Here is a 27,484-nt window from a genome sequence, read left to right as displayed (position 1 = left end):
AGCGTCTTTCAGAATTTTTGACCACATATGGTCCTCTTCCAGCGGATATAGACTTCGGTGATGAACTTACCGAGGCCCATATTCTCATTGCTGAATGTTTGGAGGCTTTCACCAAGCCTTCCGAAATCCCCGAACCCGTTATCGACACGGTCCAAGAAGAGGTCATTATCGGCCTCACCAAGGAACTTGAAGCAGCTGACGAAAAGGCTGCCGATCTATTGCAAACCTTGTCCGAATGCCAGGAAGACTCTACCGAGACTATCCGGGGCCGCGATGAAGTTATCGTTGCTCTCAAGGGCGAGCTTGAGGAGTCTAAGGCCGAAGAGGAGGAGCTTCGGTATCGCCTGGCACTACATCAGGAAAGTCTCGCCACCGCTGACGAGAATCTCGCTGATGCTGAAGATGAGATTCTTCACATCACCTCTGTTGCAAAGGCTTGGGAGGCCCAAGCCAATGCCACCATCGCTGACCTTCGTTCCCGTGTCTCCGCTTCTGCCACCACAGTCAAACCCCCACGTCGCCATGTCTCCGCTAAGTCTCGTTACCTCGCCCCTCGCTCCAACGATCCCCGTACCATCAGCAATTGGCGAGAAAAGCCACTTGAAAATGGGTCCCCAAAGCCGGCGCTAAAAGGTCAGCCCCTTTGGTAAAAAATGGCAAACCAAAGGGGCTAGACCCGCCACCAGTCTCTGTTATTTCTGCTGCTGCTGTGTCTGAGGACAAGATGTCCGAAGACTCTCTTGTTGTTACCTGTTCGGTCTCTCAGAATCCCGACTCTTTTATACCCACCTATGCCCTTATTGATACCGGAGCCTCTGGATACGCTTTTATTGACGAATCTTTCGTACGCCACAATAATCTTACAATGACCCGCCTTAAAGTACCTCGTCAGGTAGATGTTATGGATGGGAGGCCTATTGAATCAGGAAAGATCACCCATATTGTCAATGTGTCGCTGGATATCCATGGTCATCGGGAAACTGCATCATGTTTTGTAACGAAGCTGGGACACTATCCAATTGTAATGGGAATACCTTGGATGCGACGTCACGATGTTACGATTCGGCCGAAGAAAAATTTACTTATTTTTGACTCTCAAAGCTGTTGTCAACACTGTTCACTCAGTGGAACGACAGTCACTGTCCATGGAATATCGATCCCTCTACCGGAACATCATACTGTTGTCGTTTCAGCAGTTGAGAAATCCACTGTCGACGTCAAGCAACTAGTACCAAAGGAGTTTCACCATCGTCTCCATATCTTCCAAGAATATGATGCTTCAGTCCTTCCACCACATCGGCCGTCACATGATATTGAGATCGTATTGGAGGAAGGTAAACGACCACCGTATGGACCGATATATGGTCTCTCCCAAACCGAACTAAAAGCACTACGGGAATACCTTGATGAAAACCTACCTAAGGGATTTATTCGGGCCAGTGAGTCGCCAGCGGGAGCACCCATACTGTTCGTAAAGAAAACTGATGGGACTCTCCGGCTCTGTGTGGATTATCGAGGTCTCAATGCAATCACGGTCAAAAATCGATATCCGTTACCATTGTTAAAGGAAACCCTGACCAAGTTATCAAAAGCGCAATACTACACCAAGCTGGATCTACGTTGGGGATATAATCAGATCAGGGTAGCTAAGGGAGATGAATGGAAGACAGCGTTTAGGACTCGTTATGGACATTTCGAGTACACAGTAATGCCATTTGGATTAGCCAACGCTCCGGCCACATTCCAACATTGGATCAATGATATCCTACGACCTTATCTTGACCAATTCGTAACGGCATATCTGGATGATATTCTGATATATTCGGAAACCCTGTCGGAACACAAGGAACACATTCAGAAGGTTTTGAAGGTACTTGATGAGAATCATGTTCACCTTAAGCCTGAAAAATGTGAATTCATGGTCCAGGAAACAAAGTATCTTGGCCTTATTCTCACCCCTGATGGGAATAGGATGGACCCGAAGAAAGTTGTTGATGTTTTAGAATGGTCTATACCAAGGAATCTTCACGATGTTCAGGTATTTTTGGGTTTTGCGAATTTCTATCGACGGTTCATCTTGGGATATTCGAAAATTGTTGCTCCCCTCACAGCGTTAACAAAGAAAAATGTCAAATTCGAATGGACGGATGAAAGGGAGGGAGCATTCCAGACATTGAAGAAGATGTTCACCACAGCACCCATCCTAGCGCACTTCGATCCGGATCGGAAAATCGTAATAGAAACCGATGCATCCGACTATGTTTCTGCTGGAATCCTGTCCCAACGTGATGATGAAGGAATTTTACATCCAGTTGCTTTCTTCTCAAAGAAGCATTCCCCTGCGGAATGCAACTATGAAATCTATGACAAAGAACTTCTGGCAATTGTACGATGTTTTGAGGAATGGCGACATCATTTGGAAGGGGCACAATTCCCAATCGAAGTCCTCAGCGATCATAGGAACCTCGAATATTTTATGTCAACAAAGTTATTAAACCGTCGACAAGCCCGTTGGTCTGAATTTCTTTCACGTTTCGATTTCGTTATTCAATTTAGACCAGGAAAACAAGGGGCGAAACCAGATGCATTGACTAGGAGGTCGGGTGACCTGCCTAAAGAAGGGGATGAGCGGTTGACCCATCAGAGTCAAGTGGTGTTGAAACGAAAAAATTTAGATGCAAAGCTAAGTTTGTTCGCGGGTTCTTTTTCAAATGAATCCGCTGAAGGAATGTCCACTGTAGAAGAGTTGTTTTTAAATGCTTACCAAGTTGACAGTTTCCCAAACAAAGTCCTTACAATGCTTCGGAATGGCGTCCGTTACTCGAATAAGATTTCGCTTGCCGAATGTACGGAAGACAATAACGGTCGGCTACTTTATCGTGGCGCACTCTATGTACCGGATGACAACGATCTTCGGCTAAGACTCCTAAAGGAACACCATGACAACCCATCGGCAGGCCATCCAGGCAGAGCGAAGACTCTGGAACTCCTGAATCGAGAGTACTACTGGCCACAGATGCGAAAATATGTCGACCAGTACGTTAGGAATTGCAATGTGTGTGCCCGTAGCAAGGCACTACGCAATGCACCCTTTGGAGTACTCCGCCCCATGCCAATACCTGATGGACCATGGACGGATGTGTCAATGGATTTTGTTACAGATCTTCCTGAAAGCAATGGGTACAATGCAATCCTGGTTGTGGTAGATAGGTTGACTAAAATGCGACACCTTATACCGACAACTAAAGAGGCGGATTCAAAGGAAGTAGCGAGGCTATACATTGAAAATGTTTGGAAATTACATGGACTACCTGAAACTATGGTATCTGATCGAGGAACACAATTTGTTGCGGAGTTTTGGAGGTCCCTTTGCGATCGCCTAGAAATATTGCCAAAGTTCTCTACCGCATTTCACCCCCAAACGGATGGACAGACGGAAAGGATCAATGCTGTAATGGAACAATATCTTCGAAGTTATGTTTCCTATCAACAAGATGACTGGGCTCGATGGTTACCAATGGCTGAATTTGCGACCAACAATCACGCTTCAGAAACAACAAAGATATCTCCTTTCTTTGCCAATTCAGGACGGAATCCAAGAATGACGTTCGGTCCTTTAGAACATGGTAGGACGACAGCAGAGGATCAGGCTAATGGTATCGCACGGGAGATGAAGGAGGTATTAGATTTTCTACGAGATGAGTTGTTCCGAGCACAAAGGATTCAAGAAGAGTCTGCCAATACCAGTCGGACTCCCGCTCCTTACTATCGTGTGGGAGATAAGGTTTTCCTATCAACACGTCATGTCCTTACTAAGCGACCCTCAAAGAAACTTGATTGGAAACGTCTCAGACCTTATGCTATTAAACGAATTGTTAGTCCCTATGCCTACGAACTAGCACTTCCTCGTTTTATGAAAATCCATCCCATATTCCATGTCTCTTTATTGTCGTCTGCAGCAAACGATCCTTTACCAGGACAACAACAGTTACCACCACCATCGGTCGAAGTTGAAGAACAGGAGGAGTGGGAAGTTGAGGATATTTTGGATTCCAGGGATCGTCGGGGAAGATTTGAATACTTGCTAAAGTATATTGGTTATGATGAAGCTTCGTGGCAGTCATTGTCGGATGTCGAACACTCGCCCGATATCGTCAAACGATTTCATGAATGTTATCCACGGAAGCCTAAGCCTACCAGGAGGTAGGCCTTAGAGGGGGGAGTGGTCTGTAATGGCAGCTAGGCGGGTTGGCTATGTGAGTTGTCTGGGTATAAGGGGAGAAGGATTATGCAGTGTGGTTGGGTTTAGCGAGGCGGGTTTCTATTATGTTCTTTCTGTTTCTGTTATGCGAGGGTATGAGTCAGCATTGGGATAGGGTATGGATATATAAGGGGGGCCTTGTCTCGTGATTTCTTGTTTCTCTTTCTTTTCCTTTTCTCTTTATGCAGCCTCTGTACTTCACAGTTACGAATACTATTTGGTTCGCGCTATGTCACAGGGTTTACCCGGTATACTAGACCAGGTACAACCATCCATAGTCCATAGTCCACAGTCCCCGTTCTCGCCTTAGGTGTACCCTTCGGCCCCATAGTCCATAGTCCATAGTCCACGAACCTCCTACGTCCACGTCTTCGCCTCGGTTGTATTCCTTGGCTTCATAGTTCCTACGCCCACAGTCCCCGTTACAATTGGCTTATTCCCCGACTTGTTCTTGCTGGTGCTCTTCTTATCTTGCCCCTCTTCTTTCTCCTCAGTCTGAGCCCTCCCCTTGATCTTAAACCCCTTCTCTTTCTGCCGCGAGTTCCCACCATTATTCGACTCCCTTCCTCTCGACTCCGCTTTCCCCAACATCTTCATCTGCTCTTGATAGGCCTCGTGAGCCTTACCGGCTCGTTCCAACTGTTGGATGTACTCGGAGTCGTCATCAGTTGGGTCGAAGCGTGAGTGGCGCTCCCGCATTTCATTTGGTAGTCCTTGGAGCAAGGCGGCGCGGTAGGATGCCCCTTTCATCTGGGCATGCTGGTTCATAATCTCCATCCTCGTCAGGTAGTCCCCGATGTTAGCAGAGTACTTGAACTGCTGCATCTTCATCGCGTTTTCCTGTTACGGGCATGCCAAGCATTTATGGGAGTGAGAGAAAGGCTAGTAGATACCCCAATACCCTTTGATACTAAATGGCAACACCACTATCAACTCCGGTTCGCACCCACGAGGTGTGGTGCGATCGATACGCGACCAAATGCGGAGTTGCGGTTTTCCTAGTTAAAAAACACGTTTTCGACCCCAATAATAACCCCCGGAGCGTCAAACCGCCGGAGAGGAGTGTTTTTGTACCGGTGGATATATGAGGGACAGCTGGAATCAATCGGATCGAAGATCGGACCACCCGGAGCAAATCGGCGCAAGCTGCCAGCCGACCGAGTACCTATCGGTGGTACCCGTGGGCATGAGAGGACTCTGCTATGTGGGAAAGCGATGTGGGAAGAGGCCTGAGTAGGTAGCTTTGCCGTTCGAGACCTCCGAATAGCCGACACTGACGATTATCCACCAGACGGGCGATGGAGAAGAAACATCGACAGGGAAACGTGCATTAGAATGGGTAAATAGGTTGAGGGGTTTTCTGCGGGTTTAGGAGTTTGGGTTACGGAGTTAGGAGTTAAATGTTCTTGGTTGTTTTTCAGGGTCTCGGGCATGCCCCGAGTGTATTCTGTATTATTAGTAGACTGGGTCCTCGAGACATAAGCGAGGGATATAAATACTGTGTCATTCACTGACTAGCCAAACCATCATTGGCGAAATCAGAGTCTTAACAATATAAATCGTTGATACGCGAGTTACAACTTTATTTGACTATACTTTTGGAATTACTTTACTCTATCGTGACTTCGAACTCTACCTGAACTATTACGTCGAAGACGGTCGAACATCAAACGCTAACTCTAGTGAATCTTTGTTGATAACGTAGCTCGCGGGGCCCGTATCGGATCAAGGAGAATCATACTCGACGTTGACTGAAGAGACCTTGGAGACTTCTACCTTTGTAGCTGTTAGCCGAACTCTGAGCTCTGCGTAGTGTACTCTTGTGGTCTGGTACGCATCCCTCACATTTCCATAGCTTCCTGAGTGCTTAGGAAACGTTTTCTGATCTCCTGACGGAATCGAGTCCAAGTAGCGTAGGCTGCGGCTGCTGGACCTAGCATCTTGGTCTCGATGTACTCCATAAACCATTCTTTCGCCAACCCACACGTATACGTTCCAGCGAACAGTACTTTGTTCCTGTCCGTTCGGAACTTCTTGGGCTTCTGCTCGAAGTAGATTTCGCACTCCATGAGCCAATGTCGCAGGTTGTGTTTCCTAGCATTATCGAACTCAAAGGGTATTTTGGCGAGCGAATCTACCATATCCTCGTCTTCGGGCGGCGCCGAATTCCGGTTCTCGCCTCGGTTCGTTCTCCAATTCTTCCGACCATGCGACCATTCGCTGTTATCGTCGTCATCGTCGTCGAAGGGTTCTGGATCTCCCCCAATATTTCCTCTTGGTGGATTCTGGGGAGGTTGATTTCCACCATTCCCGCCGACGGGGGCAGCTCCCACCGGTTTCCTGCCACTATTCCCCTGCACCGGGCCGGCATCCTCCGGTTGCCTGCCTCCATTTCCTCCTACGGGACCAGCATTTCCTCCTACTGGGCCAGCGTTTTCGGGGTTCTTGCCATTGCCAACAGGAACCGTTTGGGGTGCATTAGGGTCCACGGGAATACTCACCATGGAGGGTGCTACCGACATATGTTGTCGTAGACGCTCCTCCATCTCGGCTATTCGTTGGTTTGTGTGAGGGATGCGTACCAGACCACAAGAGTACACTGAGCAGAGCTCAGAGTTCGGCTAACAGCTACAAAGGTAGAAGTCTCCAAGGTCTCTTCAGTCAATCTCGAGTATGATTCTCCTTGATCCGATACGGGCCCCGCGAGCTACGTTATCAACAAAGATTCACTAGAGTTAGCGTATGATGTTCGACCGTTTTCGACGTAATAGTTCAGGTAGAGTTCGAAGTCACGATAGAATAAAGTATTTCCAAAAGTATAGTCAAATAAAGTTGTAACTCGCGTATCAACGATTTATATTGTTAAGACTCTGATTTCGCCGATGATGGTTTGGCTAGTCAGTGAATGACACAGTATTTATATCCCTCGCTTATGTCTCGAGGACCCAGTCTTCTAATAATACAGAATACACTCGGGGCATGGCCGAGACTCTGAAAAACAACCAAGAACATTTAACTCCTAAGTCCGTAACCCAAACTCCTAAACCCACTGAAACCCCTCAACCTATTTATCCACTCTAATGCACGTTTCCCTGTCGATGTTTCTTCTCCATCGGCCATCTGGTGGATAATCGTCAGCGTCGGCTATTCAGAGGTCTCGGATGGCAAAGTGTTACGGGCATGCCAAGCATTTACGGGAGTAAGAGAAAAGGCCAAGTAGATACCCCAATACCCTCTGTACACTAATGTCAACTGCGGTGCGCACCCATGAGGTGCGGTGCGATCAATATGCGACCAAATGCGGAGTTGCGGTTTTCCTAGTTAAAAAATACGTTTTCGACCCCAATAATAACCCCCTGAGCGTCAAACCGCCGGAGGGGAGTGCTTTTGGACCGGTGGATATATGAGGGATAGCTGGAATCAATCGGATGGAAGATCGGACCACCCGGAGTGAATCGGCGCAAGCTACCAGCCGACCAAGTACCTATCGGCGGTACCTGTGGGCATGAGAGGACTCTGCTATGTGGGAAAGCGATGTGGGAAGAGGCCTGAACGGCCGATGGAGAAGAAACATCGACAGGGAAACGTGCATTAGAGTGGATAAATAGGTTGAGGGGTTTCAGCGGCTTTAGGAGTTTGGATTACGGACTTAGGAGTTAAATGTTCTTGGTTGTTTTTCAGGGTCTCGGGCATGCCCCGAGTGTATTCTGTATTATTAGTAGACTGGGTCCTCGAGACATAAGCGGGGGATATAAATACTGTGTCATTCACTGACTAGCCAAACCATCATTGGCGAAATCAGAGTCTTAACAATATAAATCGTTGATACGCGAGTTACAACTTTATTTGACTATACTTTTGGAAATACTTTATTCTATCGTGACTTCAAACTCTACCTGAACTATTACGTCGAAGACGGTCGAACATCACACCCTAACTCTAGTGAATCTTTGTTGATAACGTAACTCGCGAGGCCCGTATCGGATCAAGGAGAATCATACTCGACGTTGACTGAAGAGACCTTGGAGACTTCTACCTTTGTAGCTGTTAGCCGAACTCTGAGCTCTGCGTAGTGTACTCTTGTGGTCTGATACGCATCCCTCACACTACTACACAATATATCTGCTATATTATCGCTTGGGAATAGAACCAAAGGATCTCTGATCTTAGTAGTGCCCGAAGCTATTAGCTATGTTGAAAAGACAAAGAGAAACAAGTTCAGAACCCGCTGTTAAGCAAAGAAGGTTGGAACAGAGGCTTCCCTCCTTACCAGTACATGGAAAAAGACCTATACTAAAGGCAGGACTGTCATGGACAGTCAAAGGAAAGGATGAAGGCGCCCAAGGGTCTTTCCTGTTTGACACCGGTTGTACAGGAGCAATCCTCAACCAGAGTTTTGTCAGAAAGCATGGAATTCCCTTAGTGCGGTGGGATCAACCTCTGATAATGTTTGATGCTCAAGGAGATGTCATGATGGGAGGAGGTGAGTATTACACTCACCCGGTCCGCATGATTATGGGAGATCATAAAGAGACACTCCGATGGGAAGTGGCTACTTTGGAAGAAGGAATGACCAGTTACCTGCCAATTAGTTGGGCTAGGAAGCATAACCCGGACATTAACTGGGAACTCAACACCATGAGCTGGAGGAGTGACTACTGCAAGCAGAATTGTCTCCCAGCGGCTACCAAGATCGAACTGATCTCTCCATACCAAATGTTGGAAGAAGAAGAGACAGTCTATCAATTGGTTGGTTCAGTATGGCATGATGAGGACGGAGGTGATATTGCTGAGAAAATACACCACCTATACCGGGATTGGGCTGATGTGTTCAGTCAAGAGAAGATTGAGGAAATGCCGCCGCATTCCCATAATGATTTGAAGATCAAACTCTTGCCTGGCACCGCTCCCCCATTTGGCCCGCTGTACCCATGTTCCGCTCCAGAATTGAAGGCCCTCCGAGAGTACCTGGACAAAGAATTGTCTTCAGGAAAGATCTCTAGATCTAATAGCCCTGCTGCGGCGCCCATATTGTTCATTCCTAAGAAGGATGGTACATTGCGGATTTGTGTGGATTACAGAGGTTTGAACAAGGTCACTGTCAAGGACAAGTACCCGTTGCCTATCATGAGTGAGCTCAGAGACAGGTTGTTCAAGGCCAAGATCTTCACAAAAATAGATCTGAAGAACGGCTTCAATTTGATCAGGATAGCCGAAGGTGATGAGTGGAAAACCGCTTTCAGAACCCGCTATGGACTGTATCAGTATAATGTGATGCCGTTTGGTCTATGCAATGCTCCCTCCGCCTTCCAGGCAATGATCAATGATGTGCTAAAGGAACTACTAGATGAAGGAGTGGTTGTCTATATTGACGACATCCTCATCTACTCGGAAACTGAGAAAGAGCATGAGCTACTGGTCAAGAAGGTTTCACAGAAGCTTAGGGAAGGTAAGCTCTGTGCCTCGATCAATAAGACATCCTTCCATGTCCGAGAAGTAGAGTACCTAGGCTATCACATCTCAGAAGAAGGAGTATCCATGTCAGAAGACAAGGTGGAGGCAGTTAAGGAATGGCTGGTCCCTGAGAATATCAAGGCAGTGCAGGCATTCCTCGGATTTGCAAACTTCTATCGCCGCGTTATTGAAGGCTTCAGTAAAGTTTGCAAACCATTAACTGACCTCCTGCAAAAAGACAAGAAATGGTATTGGACGGCAGCACATGAGCAGGCCTTTGAAGAACTCAAAAGGCTGTTCACAAGCGCTCCAATCCTCCTTCATTTTGACCCTAGTAGGAGAACGGTGGTCGAGACAGATGCCAGTGATTTTGCCAAGGGAGCGGTGCTCTCTCAGTATGGGGGTGATGGGAAGCTACATCCGGTGGCATTCTATTCTAAGCAGTTCTCCCCTGCTGAGATCAACTATGACATTCATGATAAGGAAATGGGAGCTATTGTAGCCTCTTTCCGGGAATGGGAACACATGCTCAAATCTTGTGAGCAAGAGATCACGGTTTTTACAGACCAGAAGAACTTGGAGTAGTTTAATTCTACCAAGGTTCTCACTAGGCGGCAAGCTAGATGGTCTGAAGACCTCGCAGGCTACAATTTCAAAGTTGTCTACAGACCGGGAGAAAAGAATGGCAAGACTGATGTGCTATCTAGGTGCTGGGATCACCGCCTTGGAGAGGGAGGTGAAACTCTGCAGCCGGAGCCACAGATCTTTTTTAGGCCAGGTCAATTGGTTTTGGATCCTGTAAAGCTAGCGGCTGTCAGGGTGAATCAATTGCAGAATACATTCTTAGAGCGCCTATACACGGCTGCTAAAGAGGATAGTTTCTGGCAGGAATTGCACCGCTCCCTGGTTGAAAGGAAACCAAATTTGGACCAGAACTTGTCGGTCAAGAACGGTCTCATCTTCTACAAGAATAGATGGTATATACCCAAAGACAAGAAGCTTCAGATGGAAATACTGTCCGATACCCATGACTCTAAGGTGGCGGGTCAGTTTGGCCAATTTAAGACACTTGAGCGGGTAAAAAACAACTTCTTTTGGCCCAACATGGATAAGGATGTTGAGGAATATGTCCGGAGCTGTGACAGCTGCCAGAGGAAAAAGACCTCAAGACATAACAAGTTTGGTATGCTCCAACCGTTGGAGATACCCTATCGGCCATGGACTTCCATCTCTATGGACTTCATTGTGGGATTACCGGAATCTAGTGGGTTTACAAAGATCTGGGTAATAGTGGACCGCTTTTCGAAGATGGCACACTACATCCCTCTTCCTACCCTCAATAAAACGGAAGATTTGGCTAAGTTGTTCTTGAAGGAAGTTTGGAGACTCCATGGTTTACCTGATGACATAGTCTCGGACAGAGATAGCAGGTTCATTTCTCACTTTTGGCAATCTCTCATGAGTCTCCTCAATGTGAAGCTGAAGATGTCCACATCTTTCCACCCACAAACGGACGGTCAAACAGAAAGAGTTAACCAGACCCTGGAACATTACTTGCGGACTTACTGTTCATATCAACAGGATGACTGGGCAGAACTCTTGCCTTTGGCAGAGTATGCATATAACTCGGCGGTCTCTGAGTCTACCAAAGTATCGGCTTTTTATGCCAACTATGGATATGAGCCCAGGACCAACTGGCCGGCCCCAAGGGAAGGAGTAGAATGGAACAATCCAGCGAGCGAGGTCATGATATCTCAATGGGAATCTATCTGACAGGCTATGAATGCCAGCTTGGGTAAAACTAGATTAAGGATGGCCCGGTGGTATGATGCTCATGCCCTGGCACCGCCTGAAATCAAGCCCGGAGATGAAGTTATGTTGGACCGGCGCAATGTGCAAACAAAGTGGCCTTTGGGAAAACTGGATCAGAAGAAGATGGGACCCTTTAAGGTCTTAGAAGCTATTGGTACCCGTGCCTACAAGCTCTCTCTTCCCCCCCAAATGGGAATCCACCCGGTCTTTCATGTCTCTCTTCTGGAACCTTACCGAGCACCGGTAGATACTGAGAGAAGAGTTCCACCACCGGAACATGAAGAGATTGAAGGAGAACAGACCTGTGTCGTCCGAGAGGTAGCTGATAGCCGGGTCAATAAGAAAGGGAGACGAGTGGAATACCTAGTGCTGTGGGAAGGTGATGAGAATGAGGATGCTACATGGGAACCTTGGGAGCATCTCAAGAAGAGTGCTGAAGAAGCCCTTCGGGATTTCCATATGAGGTATCCTAAGAAACCCAAGGACAAGCGGATTATTGGGGTGTAGATTATTTCCTTTGGGTTCTCATTTCCTTGCATATCACGGATTTTCTTGTCATATAGAATGGATGGTAATAGAATGGTTATAGATCTCGGAGACCAAGATCCTGGAAGAGGGGAGTGGTGTAACGGAGCCATTTCAACTGTCTGGTGTATGAGTACACACAGGGCCCGGTTACATGCTGAGAGTTATTGCTAGAAGCCAGTTGCACGGTGATATGCAAGTACCGGCAGTGTGGTTAGCTACCAGCTGTTAGAGTAACTACATTCCGGGCGCTAGGAAGAGGATCTATTCATGGGAGCAATGACTGACGAGTCTATGCCTCGCCAGTGACTAGAAGACCGGCCAGAGTGAAGCTCTGATTGCCCAGTGATCCTCTATATCCTCTGAGCATTGTAAGTCCGCCGAAAGGTAGGGACTATGCTAGGGAAGTCTACAATAAGCGGAAGCTCAACAGCAATGATTAAGCTTACACCTGAGCGGCAGCTCATTCATGCAGGTCCTCGGTTGTGTGGCAACCAAGGCTGCAGGTGTTACAAACGCTTTGACTAAGGGTGGTTGCCTTGGGTATCGGAAACACCTGCTGACGCTTAGAGAAAAGCGTGGTAGCGGTGGTATTGTTTCCGGCACCGAGGAAAGGCTTCACCGGAACTTAGTAAGGAGTTAGGAGCAGAGAATAGAGGCCTTCAGAGTATAAGTACTCAGGTTCATTCTCGCCCTTCAGTCCTGTTCTCTCGAGTCTTGATCAGAAGAAAAAATCAAGTTCTTATCGGTAGCAGAGCCCTTAAAGATTATTGAGTTCTAGCGATAGTATCTTTGAATAATCTGTAACCTGATTGTCTATCTTGCACGGCCGTCTCTATTCTATCCGATTCTATTTCTCTTAGAAAGGACCCCCGTTACAAATGAAGAGGAAGGTTCGAGTATTTAGTACGATATGTGGGTGTGAGGGATGCGTACCAGACCGCAAGAGTACACTACGCAGAGCTCAGAGTTCGGCTAACAGCTACAAAGGTAGAAGTCTCCAAGGTCTCTTCAGTCAACGTCGAGTATGATTCTCCTTGATCCGATACGGGCCCCGCGAGCTACGTTATCAACAAAGATTCACTAGAGTTAGCGTGTGATGTTCGACCGTCTTCGACGTAATAGTTCAGGTAGAGTTCGAAGTCACGATAGAGTAAAGTAATTCAGAAAGTATAGTCAAATAAAGTTGTAACTCGCGTATCAACGATTTATATTGTTAAGACTCTGATTTCGCCGATGATGGTTTGGCTAGTCAGTGAATGACACAGTATTTATATCCCTTGCTTATGTCTCGAGGACCCAGTCTATAATAATACAGAATACACTCGGGGCATGCCCGAGACCCTGAAAAACAACCAAGCACATTTAACTCCTAAGTCCGTAACCCAAACTCCTAAACCCGCAGAAACCCCTCAACCTATTTATCCACTCTAATGCACGTTTCCCTGTCGATGTTTCTTCTCCATCGGCCGTCTGGTGGATAATCGTCAGCGTCGGCTATTCGGAGGTCTCGGACGGCAAGGCTACCTACTCAGGCCTCTTACCACATCGCTTTCCCACATAGCAGAGTCCTCTCATGCCCACAGGTACCGCCGATGGGTACTCGGTCGGCTGGCAGCTTGCGCCGATTCACTCCGAGCAGTCCGATCTTCGATCCGATTGATTCCAGCTGTCCCTCATATATCCACCGGTGCCAAAACACTCCCCTCCGGCGGTTTGACGCTCCGGGGGTTATTATTGGGGTCGAAAACGTGTTTTTTAACTAGGAAAACCGCAACTCCGCATTTGGTCGCATATCGATCGCACCACACCTCGTGGGTGCGAACCGGAGTTGATAGTGGTGTTGCCATTAGTATCAAGAGGTATTGGGGTATCTACTAGCCTTTCTCTCACTCCCGTAAATGCTTGGCATGCCTGTAACAGCTTACCCCCCTTCCAGGGTGTCACGTCTCGGGACATCTTCTGACAGACTATGGTTCCAGTAAACCTGCTCCACATATCACCCGTGGTGTCTGTGGAGGGGAAGGACTTAGCCCGGTAGGGTACCTCTATAGTCTCAGGCGTTGGTCCTTCACGGCCTTGGGGTTCCTTCGATGAAAGTCGCGGACTAGATCAAGTACGTCTTTGTTCATAACGTCCATGACTTGGTAAGTACAGTCGCTCATCGAATAGCCCCGCCATTTCACCAGGTATTCCACTAATCCTCTTCTGCTCTTCCGGCTTCCCACAATACTTTCTACTTCATAAAGAACCTCTCCTTCCTTATCAACCTCTTCGGGAGTCGGGGGACGTTGTTCACGGCCTGGGATACTGCTTTGTCGATAACGTTCCAAGAGTTCGATGTGGAACACGTTATGGACTTTGACTTGTGGTGGCAGTTCCAATTCACAGGCTCGTTTCCCAGCTAGTCGGATAATTTTGAACGGACCGAGTTTCTTATGATCGAGCTTCTTGGTGGAGCGACGTGTCTTGATATTGGCCGCATTGAGCATGACCATGTCGCCTATCTTAAAGTTCGGCGGTTCGTCCCTTTTCCGGTCGTAGTATTTCCCCATCTTCTCCCTGGTGTCTATTAAACGAGCGAGAGCTGAATCGTGAACTCCTCGAATGAAGTGAGCATACAGGTCACTGGTTGGATTGACCACTTCGGCTTCCGTCGGCCAGTTGGTTCTTGGGTTGTAACCGTAATTGGTATAGAACGGAGATTGACCCGTGGCGGTGGTAACCGAATTGTTGTAAGCATACTCCGCCAACGGGAGTAGCTCTGCCCAATCGTCTTGTTCGTAGTTGCAGAACGCTCGTAGGTAATGCTCGAGGGTTTGGTTGACTCGCTCTGTTTGCCCATCGGTCTGAGGGTGGAAAGCCGTACTCATTCTTATCCTCACATCCAATAATTCCATAAGGGATGCCCAAAAGCTTGAAGTAAATTTGGCGTCCCTGTCGGAAACTATATCGAGAGGCAGCCCATGGAGTCGCCAGATTTGACCGAGGAATATCTTCGCTAAATCCTGCGCGGTCATTTCTGCTACTAGGGGGATGAAGTGCGACATCTTCGAGAACCTATCGACTACTACCCAGATTTGGTTGTATCCTTTTGATTCCGGTAACTGCACGACGAAGTCCATTGATATTGATTGCCAGACAGAATGTGGTGTGGACAGTGGAAGAAGCGCACCGTATTTCTTGTGGCGGCTGGGTTTGTTGCGCTGGCACTCGTCACATGACCGAACGTAATCATCAATCCACTCGTTCATTTTTGGCCAATAGAAGTTGCGCGTGATAAGTTCCAACGTTTTGTCTTGTCCAAAGTGTCCTGCCACCTTCGAGTCGTGTTCTGCCTGTGCGATTCGGATCTTGATACGGTCGTCTGCCGGAATGTAGAGTCGGTTCTTATAAAAGAGTAGCCCGTCTTTCTCAGCCATATCCTTCAGTTCCCCCAGCTTCTCCCCTTGCTCAACTCTCTCTCTCAATCCTACCCATATCGGGTCTCCCGATGCCGCCTGCCTGACATGATCCAGAAAATTCTTAGACCAGTCGATCACCCTCTTGGAGGCAAGCGACACCGCTGATACCACAAACTCTTCCTCCGCCAACTGTCCGGGCTTAAAGAACCTGTCTATCGGCTGTTTCCCAAGCGTGCCTCCCCCTTCAGGACGGTACTCCGGCCGTCGCGATAGTGCATCTGCCTTCCCATTTTTGGTTCCCGGGCGGTAAATAATCTTGAAGTCAAATTCCGCCAAAGACTCAGCCCACCTTGCCTGTCGTCGGTTAAGAACTTTAGTTGTAGAGAAGTACTCTAAGTTCTTGTGATCCGTATAGACGAGAACCGTTCGGCTAGGTCCTTCGAGGTAGTGACGCCATTGCTTGAAGGCTGACACAATTCCTAGCATTTCCTTATCCCAGACGTCGTAGTTGAGTTCCGCTGGGTTAAGTTTTCGAGAATAAAAGGCAACAGGGTGAGTCTTTCCGTCAATAACCTGGGATAGAATTGCGGCGATAGCAAAATCACTTGCGTCCGTTTCCACGATAGTCTGGCGATCTGGAGAGAAGTGTACCAAGATCGGCGCAGACGTAAACAGGGTTTTGAGTTTTTCGAAGGCTGCTTGGGCCGTCATAGACCAGACAAAGTTCTTAGCATCACCCCTGAGACAATCGGTAATGGGTTTACAGACCCCGGAGAAATTGTGGATAAACCTTCTGTAGAAGTTGGCAAAGCCCATGAAGATCTGTACTTCCTTAACGCTGCGCGGGGCTTGCCAATTCGTAACAGACATGACCTTATCCAGTGCCATGGTGACGCCTGCTGGGGAAAGGATGTATCCGAGGAACTCGATTTCGGTGAGCTCGAAGAATGATTTCTTCGGGTTGGCGACCAGGTTGTATTCTTGTAGCCTACTAAGTACTTTGCCGACCAGTTCCCTATGTTCCTCTCGAGACTTGCTATATATTAGGATATCATCAAGGTATACTACTACACCTTGATCCAAGAATTCCCTCAGCGCATCATTCATCATATTCTGGAAGGTCGCCGGCGCATTTGCCAGCCCAAAAGGCATGACGAGGTACTCAAAATGCCCGTACCGCGTACGGAAGGCTGTCTTCCACTCGTCGCCGTCTTTGATCCTGATGAGGTTGTAACCTTCCTTCAGGTCAATCTTCGAGAAGATAACCGCGCCTGCCACTCGATCCCGTAGTTCGTCCATAAGTGGTAACGGATACCTATTCTTAATGGACACGCGGTTAAGTCCACGGTAGTCAACGCAAAGTCGTAGACTACCGTCCTTCTTCTTCACAAAAAGGATTGGGGCTCCTGCCGGGGATTTGCTTGGCCTAATCTTTCCCAATCGCAACATTTTGTCCAGGTACTCCCGAAGCACCTTTAGCTCGACTTCGGATAGGGAGTAGACGGGTCCCCATGGTGGCTGTTTACCTGGTTCAAGATCTATCGCATGGTCGTAGGATCGATGCGGTGGTAGTTTGTCTGCTTCCGATGGTAGGAAGACCTTAAGGAACCCATGGAGCCAAGAGGGAAGAGTCTCGCGGAGGTTGACCGATTCATCTTCCAAAAGACAAATACTACCGATGAATTGGGCCTCCGGATCGTCCAATACCCCCTCGTTCATCTCTATTCGAGGTTCCTTGTCAGTGAAGCATCGACTCTTACAGTTCTCACCGTCGTAGGAGACTTCCCCATTTGCCCCTATAACCGGCTTATGTTCTTTCAACCACCAGTTCGGTAATATTGCATCGATGCCAAGTGGGAGAGGGGCGATCTCGAATGACAACTGTGTTTGATGCCCCCTTGACATTATAATTAATGGTTGTGTAAAGGCGTGTCCCGTGCCTTTCATAACTTCTCCCGTAAATCCAAATACCCGGGCCGGGACGTCTCGTTTCACCTTCGGGACCTCAAAACTATCAACAAAAACAGCAGACAAAACAGGACCAGTTGCACCAGTATCCAACAACACCTTACAAGGTAAACATTTTTCCGCAAAACAAAGGAACTGATTAACGATAGGTCGAGGGCCATGAATAGGTTCCTCCAAAATTTTCTGTTTTTTCTCCGGTTGGGACGCTCTCCCTTCCTGCCTTTTTCTTTTCATATTTTTTTTGTTGTTTTCCGTCAGTAATAACATAGCAATCTGGGGATACTCCTGACCTGACTCATCAGAGTCCCCTTTTAAAAATCCTCATCGAAATCCATCTCAGATTCCGATCCGCGTTCTCGCACAAACGCTTGCCCACTGGTGTACTCCGCAGCAGCCGTCGCAGCCGGCTTCTTAGCACGGTGCCTCATTCGCTTTCTCTGAGGTTGGGGTTCCGGTGGTTCCATATCGTGGTCGCCATCGTCATCGCGGGTACGCTTTCGGGAGAAAGAGGAGATAGATGCACTGCTGTTAGCATCTGAACGACACCACTTCCAAAGATGACCCTTTCGGCCACATCGCACACAGGCTCCATCGGTCTTTCGCTGTTCTCGGACCGGCTGTGGAACTCCTTTGGTGGCTTCGTCGTAGTCGTGGTATATTGGCTTATTCCCCGACTTGTTCTTGCTAGTACTCTTCTTATCTTGCCCCTTTTCTTTCTCCTCAGTCTGAGCCCTCCCCTTGATCTTAAACCCCTTCTCCTTTTGCCGCGAGTTCCCACCATTATTCGTCTCCCTTCCTCTCGACTCCGCTTTCCCCAACATCTTCATCTGCTCTTGATAAGCTTCATGAGCCTTGCCGGCTCGTTCCAACTGTTGGATGTACTCGGAGTCGTCATCGGTTGGATCGAAGCGTGAGTGGCGCTCCCGGATTTCATTTGGTAGTCCTTGGAGCAGGGCGGCGCGATAGGATGCTCCTTTCATCTGAGCGTGCTGGTTCATGATCTCCATTCTCGTCAGGTAGTCTCCGATGTTAGTAGAGTACTTAAACTGCTGCATCTTCATCGCGTTCTCCATAGCCTCTTGAGTGCTTAGAAAACGTTTCCTAATCTCCTGACGGAACCGAGTCCAAGTAGCGTAGTCCGCGGCTGCCGGTCCTAGCATCTTGGTCTCGATGTATTCCATAAACCATTCCTTCGCCAACCCACACGTATATGTTCCAGCGAACAGTACTTTGTTCCTGTCCGTTCGGAACTTCTTTGGCTTCTGCTCGAAGTAGATTTCGCACTCCATGAGCCAATGCCGCAGGTTATGCTTCCGGGCATTATCGAACTCGAAGGGAATTTTGGCGAGCGAATCTACCATATCCTCGTCTTCGGGCGGCGCCGAATTCCGGTTCCCGCCTCGGTTCATTCTCCAATTCTTCCGACCGTGCGACCATTCGCTGTTATCGTCGTCATCGTCATCGGAAGGTTCTGGATCTCCCCCAACGTTCCCTCTTGGTGGGTTTCGGGGAGGTTGATTTCCCCCATTCCCTCCTACCGGAGCATTTCCTACCGGGCGCCTGCCACTGTTCCCCTGTATTGGGCCTGCGTCCTCCGGTTGCTTGCCTCCGTTTCCACCAACTGGGCCAGCTTCTTCTGGTTGCTTGCCATTCCCTGATGTTTGGGGGCCAGCATTTTGGGGGTTCTTGCTATTGCCAACAGGAACTGTTTGGGGTTCATTAGGGTCTAAGGGAGCACTAGCCACGGAAGGTGCTACTGATAGATGTTGTCGCAGTAGTTCCTCCATCTCGGCTATCCGTTGGTTTCTTATCTCATCGGACTGCTTGAACTGCGCAAACATAGCTCGTTGTTCACCTTTCTCCTGCTCCCGCTCTTCTCGTACCAACCTCAGCTGTCGCTCCGCTTCCAATAGTTGGTTCTGGGTAATCCGATGGTTGCGGTCCAGAACCTCGTGGTCGGCGGCTCGTGCGGTTTCCTGCATTTGTTGAACATGGGTGACGAGCTCAAAGAGCGACTCGAGATGTTGTTTTTGGGCAATGGCTTCTTGCCGTACCTTCTTATCGAGGATTTGTCCACTCCCTTGGACTTGCTCCTGGAGGTTTTGTAGCTGCTGCCATACGGCCTGTCCAGCTGCACCAAGATACCTCATTTGTGCCTCATGGGTATCCAAAAATTCCTGCATATTCCTCACGAACTGGGCTTGAGCAGAGCGTTTACTCGATTGCCTAGTTGTTGTGGAGGGTCCTCCCGTAAGTAGGGGATCTGGGCTAGCAGCCCTCGATATTACCATAGAATCTTCCCCCCCGGCCTCCTCGGTTGCGGCCGAGGTATCTATGAAATAATTATCCCTTCGGGCAGTCATTGTAATAGGGGATAATGATGATAGTTCTTCCTTTCGAGGTGACTTCGTTACTCCAAGTGAACTTGTGAGTAACAATATACTGTGAGGGATGCGTACCAGACCGCAAGAGTACACTACGCAGAGCTCAGAGTTCGGCTAACAGCTACAAAGGTAGAAGTCTCCAAGGTCTCTTCAGTCAACGTCGAGTATGATTCTCCTTGATCCGATACGGGCCCCGCGAGCTACGTTATCAACAAAGATTCACTAGAGTTAGCGTGTGATGTTCGACCGTCTTCGACGTAATAGTTCAGGTAGAGTTCGAAGTCACGATAGAGTAAAGTAATTCAGAAAGTATAGTCAAATAAAGTTGTAACTCGCGTATCAACGATTTATATTGTTAAGACTCTGATTTCGCCGATGATGGTTTGGCTAGTCAGTGAATGACACAGTATTTATATCCCTTGCTTATGTCTCGAGGACCCAGTCTATAATAATACAGAATACACTCGGGGCATGCCCGAGACCCTGAAAAACAACCAAGCACATTTAACTCCTAAGTCCGTAACCCAAACTCCTAAACCCGCAGAAACCCCTCAACCTATTTATCCACTCTAATGCACGTTTCCCTGTCGATGTTTCTTCTCCATCGGCCGTCTGGTGGATAATCGTCAGCGTCGGCTATTCGGAGGTCTCGGACGGCAAGGCTACCTACTCAGGCCTCTTCCCACATCGCTTTCCCACATAGCAGAGTCCTCTCATGCCCACAGGTACCGCCGATGGGTACTCGGTCGGCTGGCAGCTTGCGCCGATTCACTCCGAGCAGTCCGATCTTCGATCCGATTGATTCCAGCTGTCCCTCATATATCCACCGGTGCCAAAACACTCCCCTCCGGCGGTTTGACGCTCCGGGGGTTATTATTGGGGTCGAAAACGTGTTTTTTAACTAGGAAAACCGCAACTCCGCATTTGGTCGCATATCGATCGCACCACACCTCGTGGGTGCGAACCGGAGTTGATAGTGGTGTTGCCATTAGTATCAAGAGGTATTGGGGTATCTACTAGCCTTTCTCTCACTCCCGTAAATGCTTGGCATGCCTGTAACAGTGGGGTATGATGAAGCTTCCTGGCAACCACTATTGGACCTTGAGCATTCACCTGATATCGTCAAACGATTCCACGAGCGTTATCCAGGGAAGCCTAAGCCTACCAGGAGGTAGGCCTTAGAGGGGGGTGTGGTTTGTAATGGCAGCTATGTGTTTCGGTTAGGGGATAAACTGGAACAAGAAGAGGAGGTATTGTGCAGTGGGATTAGGATTTGTAATTGGGATTTCTGTTATGTTCTTTTAGTTTCTGTTAAGTGGAGGTATTAGTCATCATTGGACTATGGTTGGATATATAAGGGGGCGTTGTCTTATGCTTTTACTTGTTTTCTCTTTTTCCTTCTTTCTTTACGCAACCTCTGTATTCTACTTGCTCGCTAAGGCTCGCAAAGAACTCCCTGACAATTAACCTCGCTTTAAAAACATTTTATTTTATTCCCCTCGGTTTACCCTGGTATACCATACCAGGTTGAGCCACTTCGCCCCCGATCGTACGGTCGCGTTTGTTGTTCCTAGCGAAAGAAACACCACGAAAACTGGCTTCTAGCGAAGAATTCTCCAGCCTTGACCTCCCAAAGGGAAGGAAAAGAAACCTATCCGAAACTTCACTCTACGCCGCCAGGAGAACTGGACATTCAGTTATGTCGCAGCAAGCTTCGCTCCAGTCCTTCTTCACCCAGTCTTCCCAACAAGGGACAGCCCCCTCGCAGAACAGGAACACTCAGGTTCCCGACCCAACCCCATCCGGAGCTCAGGAACAGGAATTCTCCTCGACCTTTGCAACAGAATCCGACTATAACGACCCCTACCAGCCGAGAATTGACTACCTCTACCCGAGCATTGTCCCCCAGGACACCCACACCCAGACGGACCTGAACTACATCACCTGGGCCATTAGACATGCCACCAGCCGAATCTGCCCACCCTCCGACAGAATTGAAATCCTCGAAGAGCAAACAACTACACTCCGGAGAACAGTGGATACACTGAAACACCAGATCGAGGCGCAGACAAACATGATCACCAATATGCATTCGGCGATCCACGCCCTCCTCAGCAAACAACCGCAACCGCAGGAACCGCAGCAACCGCAACAACAGCAACAACAGCAACAACAGCAACAACAGCGAAAACCACAACAACCGCAAGGACAGAGAATGCCCCCTCCAGCGGCCCCACAAACAGTTCCCCAAGCAGCGCCACAGGCAGCTCCTCGGGCCCCCCCACCCGCACCCCCCCAACAAGCCCCACCCCGGGGATGGAAGGCAGGCACCTGGGCCGCCGTGGCCTCGGCACCCGGTCCTGCCCAAGGAAACTTCCAGGTTGTCGAGAGGAAAAAGAAGTCCGCAAAGGCAAAAGCGGACCCCCTCTTCAAACCAGAGTACACCAAAATCAACAGGGAGATCATTGTTGAAACCACTGCCCCATCCGACGTCAACCCCTCTGAGATCAGGACCCTAGTCAACGCAAGGATTCAGGACGAATCCTGCCATTTCATTTCAGCAAGGAGAACACCCAAGGACAACTTCATCCTGGAAACAAAGTTCGTCACCCCTGCAACAAAGGCAATGGAATATGCCAAAGAAATTGAGGAGGCCCTCCTCACCCTACAGGTACCGGTCGCTGTCATCCGCGCAAACTCTAAATGGTCAAAGTTTCTCCTCCATGGAATTCCCACAACGGTCGGGGAGGGCATCGAGGCGGGACAATTGGTAGCATCAGAAATCAGAAGCAACTATGGAGAGAACTTCCAACTTGCACAGGTTCCCCGCTGGATCTCCAGAGCAGAGACTCGAATGGAGAAAACCCACTCATCAATGGTCATCGCGCTCCCAGGACAAATTACAATGGAAACACTAGGAGTTAAATTCCTATCTCTCTTCAACCGAAGCTGCCACATCGAGGCCTTACTCCCAACCTTCCCGGATACTCAGTGTGCAAAGTGCCTCGAGTACGGCCACCGCCAAGAGAAATGCAAGAACAATGGGAAATGCGGCCACTGCGCCGGAGGTCACCTTACCAGTTTCCACCCATGCAATCAATGCCAGGGAGGATATAGATGCACCCACACTCCAATCAGATGCCTGAACTGTAAAGGAGCTCATAAGGCCTCCGACCCAGCATGCCCCGAGAGAGCCAAACGCCGATTCCTCAATAAAGGGAAGGAAAATGCCCCACCCGCTCAAGACCCACCGGCCGCACCCGTCCAAGAGCTGCTTCCAATAGTTCAAGTACCAGCCACCGCCCCAGTCGGAGCCACACCCGTTCCCGAAGATGACCAACCCATGACAAATAATGCTTAGGCCTCGAACCACCGCGCTCGCACACCAACTCAACTGTGCACGGAGCGAACTCATTACCAAGGCGGCGGTAGAAGAAGCGGAAACAGACTCTAGTATTTATTTCCTATTATTACAAGAACCATGGACCTCAGCAGAGGGATACCCACCAGAATCAAATCTCTTTTATATTTTTACAGCCAGCAATACCAATACAAAATGCGCAACATACGTCCGCAAACATGCCAACCTCAAACCAAAACACCACTACACACACGATAATTTCATAGTATCGATTACGGTAGAAATCCAGAACAAGAAAACCCAAATCCTAAACATATACTCCCCAGGCCGAAGTGGCCCCTTCGGTCAAATAGCAAGTACAATCCAAACCCTTGATAATTGTCTAGTAATGGGAGACTTCAACTGCCACCATCAAATGTGGTACGGAGTAAATTCACATGAATACAGAAACAATATTCGAGCAGACCGCGTCAATGGTGCACGACTAAAACGATGGATAACCCGACAGAAACTATCCCTCCTGAACGAACCAGGCGTCTTTACGCATTTCCCCAGAGACAGAGGGAAAAGGCCCACAACCATCGACCTTACATTTGTAAAAGGCCCAATACTCGATCACAACCTACGATGGAGCACTGAACCCTACGGAGCGGGCTCAGACCATGGGAGAACCTCCGTTCACTTACACTTGGAGAAACCACCTTTTGTACCAAGACGAATGTGGCGACAAACAGACTGGAAGCTATTGGAAAACCACATGTCAAACATTTCCATCCCTGCAGAGGCATGGGAAACCAAGGAACTTACGGAACAGACTGTCGATTTCTTTCTAGAACTGGTCAGGTCAACAGTCAGCATAGTAACACCGCTCTCGAAGGAGGGGGTAAGAGCCAACTCCTGGTGGTCAGATGAAATGAAACAAATGAAGGCAAAGGTAAATGCAGCAGAAAGGAAGGCGAGGAACACAAGGAAACCCAATCACGTGGAGGAACACCGGAAGGCTTGCAGAGAATGGACAGTCATGATCCGGAAAGCAAAAGCGGATCAGCGGGAAAAGACGATGAACGAGGCGAAAGGTAGTGAAGTCTGGAGAATCCTAAACGTAGGAAGAAGAAGAGACACAATCATACCAACCATACAAGGTGAAGAAACGTTTGCGGGGAAGTGTCAAGCTCTAAGAGCCCAACTTTTCCCCTCGAAACGGACGTCCCCCGACCACCCCCCCCTAAACATTAGACCCCCTTCTTTTGACCTTAGCAACACCTTCGACATAGTCACCCCCGAAGAACTTAATAAAGCAATCGACTCCTGTCCAGCGCACTCGGCGACCGGCCCGGACGGCATTCCTTATACCTTTATTAAAGCAATAGTCAAAGCAAACACAACTCTAATCCAAGACATGTTCTCCGCCATGCTCCGGCACGGCGTACACCCAGCGGAATGGAAAATAGCTAAGTGTATCCCGATCCCGAAACCCGGTAAAGCAAACTATCATGAAGCAAAAGCCTACCGGCCCATTTCCCTTCTACAATGTTTCAGCAAAATCCTGGAGAAGATAGTGGCCCAAAGACTCTGCACCGCTGGAGAAATTCTAGGCACACTCTCAGCGAATCAATCTGGAGGAAGACCAACCATCTCGGCAATCGACGCCCTGCTGAGAACCTTAACGCCAATACAACAAAACCTACTACTGAAAAACAGCACCGGAGTCGCTCGGCGAGACAGACCAGCGATCCTAACCAATGATATCCAAGGAGCATTTAACTGCGTTGACCACCTACTCCTCGCAGAAATCATGCAACAACAAAAATTCCCTACCTACTTAACAGAATGGTGCAAGGAATTCAATACCGGCAGAAAACTACAGTTTCAATTCAACCATGAGCTAGAAGAGCCACAGCCCTATGATTCTGGAGTGCCGCAAGGTAGCCCCATGTCCCCGGTGCTATTTATGATCTATGCTGGAGTAATCCTGGACCCAACAAGCAGCCCGAAAGAGATGGACACTACTTACATCGATGATGATGTGCTGGTGCAAATATCCAAAACACCAGGCTTCACAATCAAGAGAATGGAGGAACGAATGAGAGAGAGACTAACAAAAGCTGAGCCACTCCAAATTAAATACGACCCGGATAAATCCGACCTGATCTTCTTCCGGCCCACCACATCATCCACACAACAACCACGACTTCCGGTCAAAGTTAACAATATCAATATACACCCCAAGGAAAGACTGAAATATGTAGGAGTCTGGATAGATCCGACCCTCTCCTTTCGGCCCCACATCGAAGCAGCGATCGCAAAAGGCCTTAAAGCCCTCCACCAGATTCGGTACACAGCCCGCTTGCCAGGCATAACGGTCAAAACAATCCATCATATCATAACACAAGGCTTCCTCCCAAGCCTACTCTACGGATCCGAGGCTTGGTGGACTGGCGCAGACCACATTATAAGATCCCTCGAACCACTATATAATGAAGCGGCCCGGATCATCACCGGCCTACCACGATGGACCAAAAGAGCTAAACTCCTCCGAGAAGCAGGCCTACCCCCCTTAGAACACCTCCTGACATACCGCTCAAGAAAGTACGGAACCAGAATACTCTGCTCCGAGGCAACCCACCCCAACAATGAATCCCTGATCGAGCTCCTCCCTTACAAAGAAGCAAATATCAAAGGAACAGGCCTACACCGAATCGCTTCCCTACTACTCCCATACCAGACCCCCGGAAATGCGAGAGATAAGTGGAACCAAAATAAACTTCTACGCGACCACCTGTTGGAAGAATGGAACACTCAATCAATACCGAACTACCACCACCGGGGGGAATTCCGCCCCCCTCCCAAGATAGCGAAACTCACCCTTACGGAAGCAAAAAAAGTATTTCGAATCCGGTGCCAAACCACCCGAATCGACAAACACGCAGTATATACAGACCCCGAACCATGCCAGTGTGGTATGGAAAACTCAGCGAAACACATACTTATGGAATGCCCAGCGTGGGCTCGAATCCGCACCCCCCTGATAGAGAAGATCCCCGGAGCGATGACCTGGGAAAACTGGATGTTTACAAACCTGAGAACGGACCTCATCCTACAATTTGCAAAACAATCTCAACTCTCGAAATGGTACGAGTCGGCGGAGGCGGAGGCGGACCTGGAAGAGGGGATGGAAGAAAATGATTAGGGACGGGATTAGGAAGGGCAGTTTCCTTTTACCCTTTAAATTTGTTTTTATGTTCTGTTTTTGATGGGTCCAGCGCTCGAGTCCGCTGAGATATGCTATTTCTCCTTGTCGTTGGGTTTTCTGGTCGAGTATTGTTCTGGAATTTCCTTGTTACTGTTCGTGCTCGCTTGTGCTTGTTTTGTTCTTGTTCTTGTTCGTTTGCGTTTATGTTTGTTGTTTTCTTTTCTTTCTTTCTTTTGTTCGGCTTGATTTGTGTTTTAGGCGGTTGGGTCGGCGTGCGATAAGTCTTGTACTTCAAAGCAATATAAGTTTCTTCTTCTTCTTCTTCTGTATTCTACCCGCTCGCCTCTGGCTCGCGGTAGGATTTCTTCCCCCCGAGATGGAGTTATACTGATTCTCGAATTGCTTCGGTCCCTGAACTTCCCTCGCTCGACACCCCCCATTCTTTGCTCGTTCGGTGCCCTCACGGGTCGCGTCCACCGTTCACCCCTCGCCAAACCAGCGGCTACTCTCGAAAGCCGCCTTCGCCCCTCCTTACTTTCACTCATCGCACGAGTGATCCCACACGTTGGGTACGCACACTGTCAGTAATCTCCAGTCAGCGAGAACCTACTGCCAAAGCGCTCGACAGCCCGCGAAGTTAGCGATCTCTCGGTCGCGAAACTATCGTCAAATTTTTTACCCGAGGTCCCGTGACCTTACCCCTCTTTATCGGCCTTAACCAGGCAACCCTTTTTACCCGAGGCGGCCCGCTCCCCTCACCCCAACCCAACCGGTCTCCGAGACCACCCTCAACACAATACGGTCGGCACTTTCGATTGCGACCCCCATACATACTGAGCCTTCGGCTCAACCCTTTTTGCATGTCCCCTCCAGAGGACACTACTTCAAACACGACTCGGGCACAGTCTTTAGCCGTTGCTCCAGGGACCGATGACCCCACCCACTCCTTGCTTGACCTACCGGTCACCACTCTTTACTTCCTCGCTGTTTGACAAGCAGATGCTCGAGGACCAATACTCAACCCACCCCCCCTCGCTTTCACCCCTGACGCTGTTGCGGTTGGCTTTTCCTGCCTTCGTGCGCGTGGTTTCCCAGTCCTGTTAAGGTTCGTCCACAGATATG

At 48.8% G+C, this 27,484-nt stretch overlaps 6 protein-coding genes across 6 annotated transcripts; 2 read left to right on the top strand and 4 right to left on the bottom strand.

Annotated features, from left to right (window-relative positions):
* Positions 1-27: 27 nt before the first annotated feature.
* H6S33_004278 (uncharacterized protein) lies at positions 28-4,207 on the top strand (the record flags this gene model as incomplete). Its single annotated transcript, XM_044835621.1, has 3 exons — positions 28-30; positions 105-633; positions 687-4,207. 3 exons carry the CDS (start codon positions 28-30, stop codon positions 4,205-4,207), a joined length of 4,053 nt encoding a protein of 1,350 aa, XP_044691016.1.
* A 411-nt stretch (positions 4,208-4,618) lies between these two features.
* On the bottom strand, positions 4,619-5,092 carry H6S33_004277 (uncharacterized protein; the record flags this gene model as incomplete). The annotated part of the gene is made up of 1 exon (XM_044835620.1): positions 4,619-5,092. The coding sequence occupies one exon, from the start codon at positions 5,090-5,092 to the stop codon at positions 4,619-4,621; it is 474 nt and encodes a 157-aa protein (XP_044691015.1).
* A 1,010-nt stretch (positions 5,093-6,102) lies between these two features.
* On the bottom strand, positions 6,103-6,807 carry H6S33_004276 (uncharacterized protein; the record flags this gene model as incomplete). Its single annotated transcript, XM_044835619.1, has 1 exon — positions 6,103-6,807. The coding sequence occupies one exon, from the start codon at positions 6,805-6,807 to the stop codon at positions 6,103-6,105; it is 705 nt and encodes a 234-aa protein (XP_044691014.1).
* A 4,720-nt stretch (positions 6,808-11,527) lies between these two features.
* Positions 11,528-12,034, top strand: H6S33_004275 (uncharacterized protein; the record flags this gene model as incomplete). Its single annotated transcript, XM_044835618.1, has 1 exon — positions 11,528-12,034. One exon carries the CDS (start codon positions 11,528-11,530, stop codon positions 12,032-12,034), a length of 507 nt encoding a protein of 168 aa, XP_044691013.1.
* Positions 12,035-14,100: 2,066 nt separating this feature from the next.
* H6S33_004274 (uncharacterized protein) lies at positions 14,101-17,658 on the bottom strand (the record flags this gene model as incomplete). The annotated part of the gene is made up of 1 exon (XM_044835617.1): positions 14,101-17,658. The coding sequence occupies one exon, from the start codon at positions 17,656-17,658 to the stop codon at positions 14,101-14,103; it is 3,558 nt and encodes a 1,185-aa protein (XP_044691012.1).
* Positions 17,659-17,735: 77 nt separating this feature from the next.
* Positions 17,736-19,787, bottom strand: H6S33_004273 (uncharacterized protein; the record flags this gene model as incomplete). Its single annotated transcript, XM_044835616.1, has 1 exon — positions 17,736-19,787. One exon carries the CDS (start codon positions 19,785-19,787, stop codon positions 17,736-17,738), a length of 2,052 nt encoding a protein of 683 aa, XP_044691011.1.
* Between the last annotated feature and the right edge of the window lie 7,697 nt (positions 19,788-27,484).

This window comes from Morchella sextelata (assembly GCF_020137385.1).
Source record: "Morchella sextelata strain SCLS chromosome Unknown scls_17, whole genome shotgun sequence".
NCBI classification, from domain to species: domain Eukaryota; kingdom Fungi; phylum Ascomycota; class Pezizomycetes; order Pezizales; family Morchellaceae; genus Morchella; species Morchella sextelata.
The sequence above is the reverse complement of the archived record's forward strand: the minus strand, read 5'-3'. Positions and strand labels throughout refer to the sequence as shown.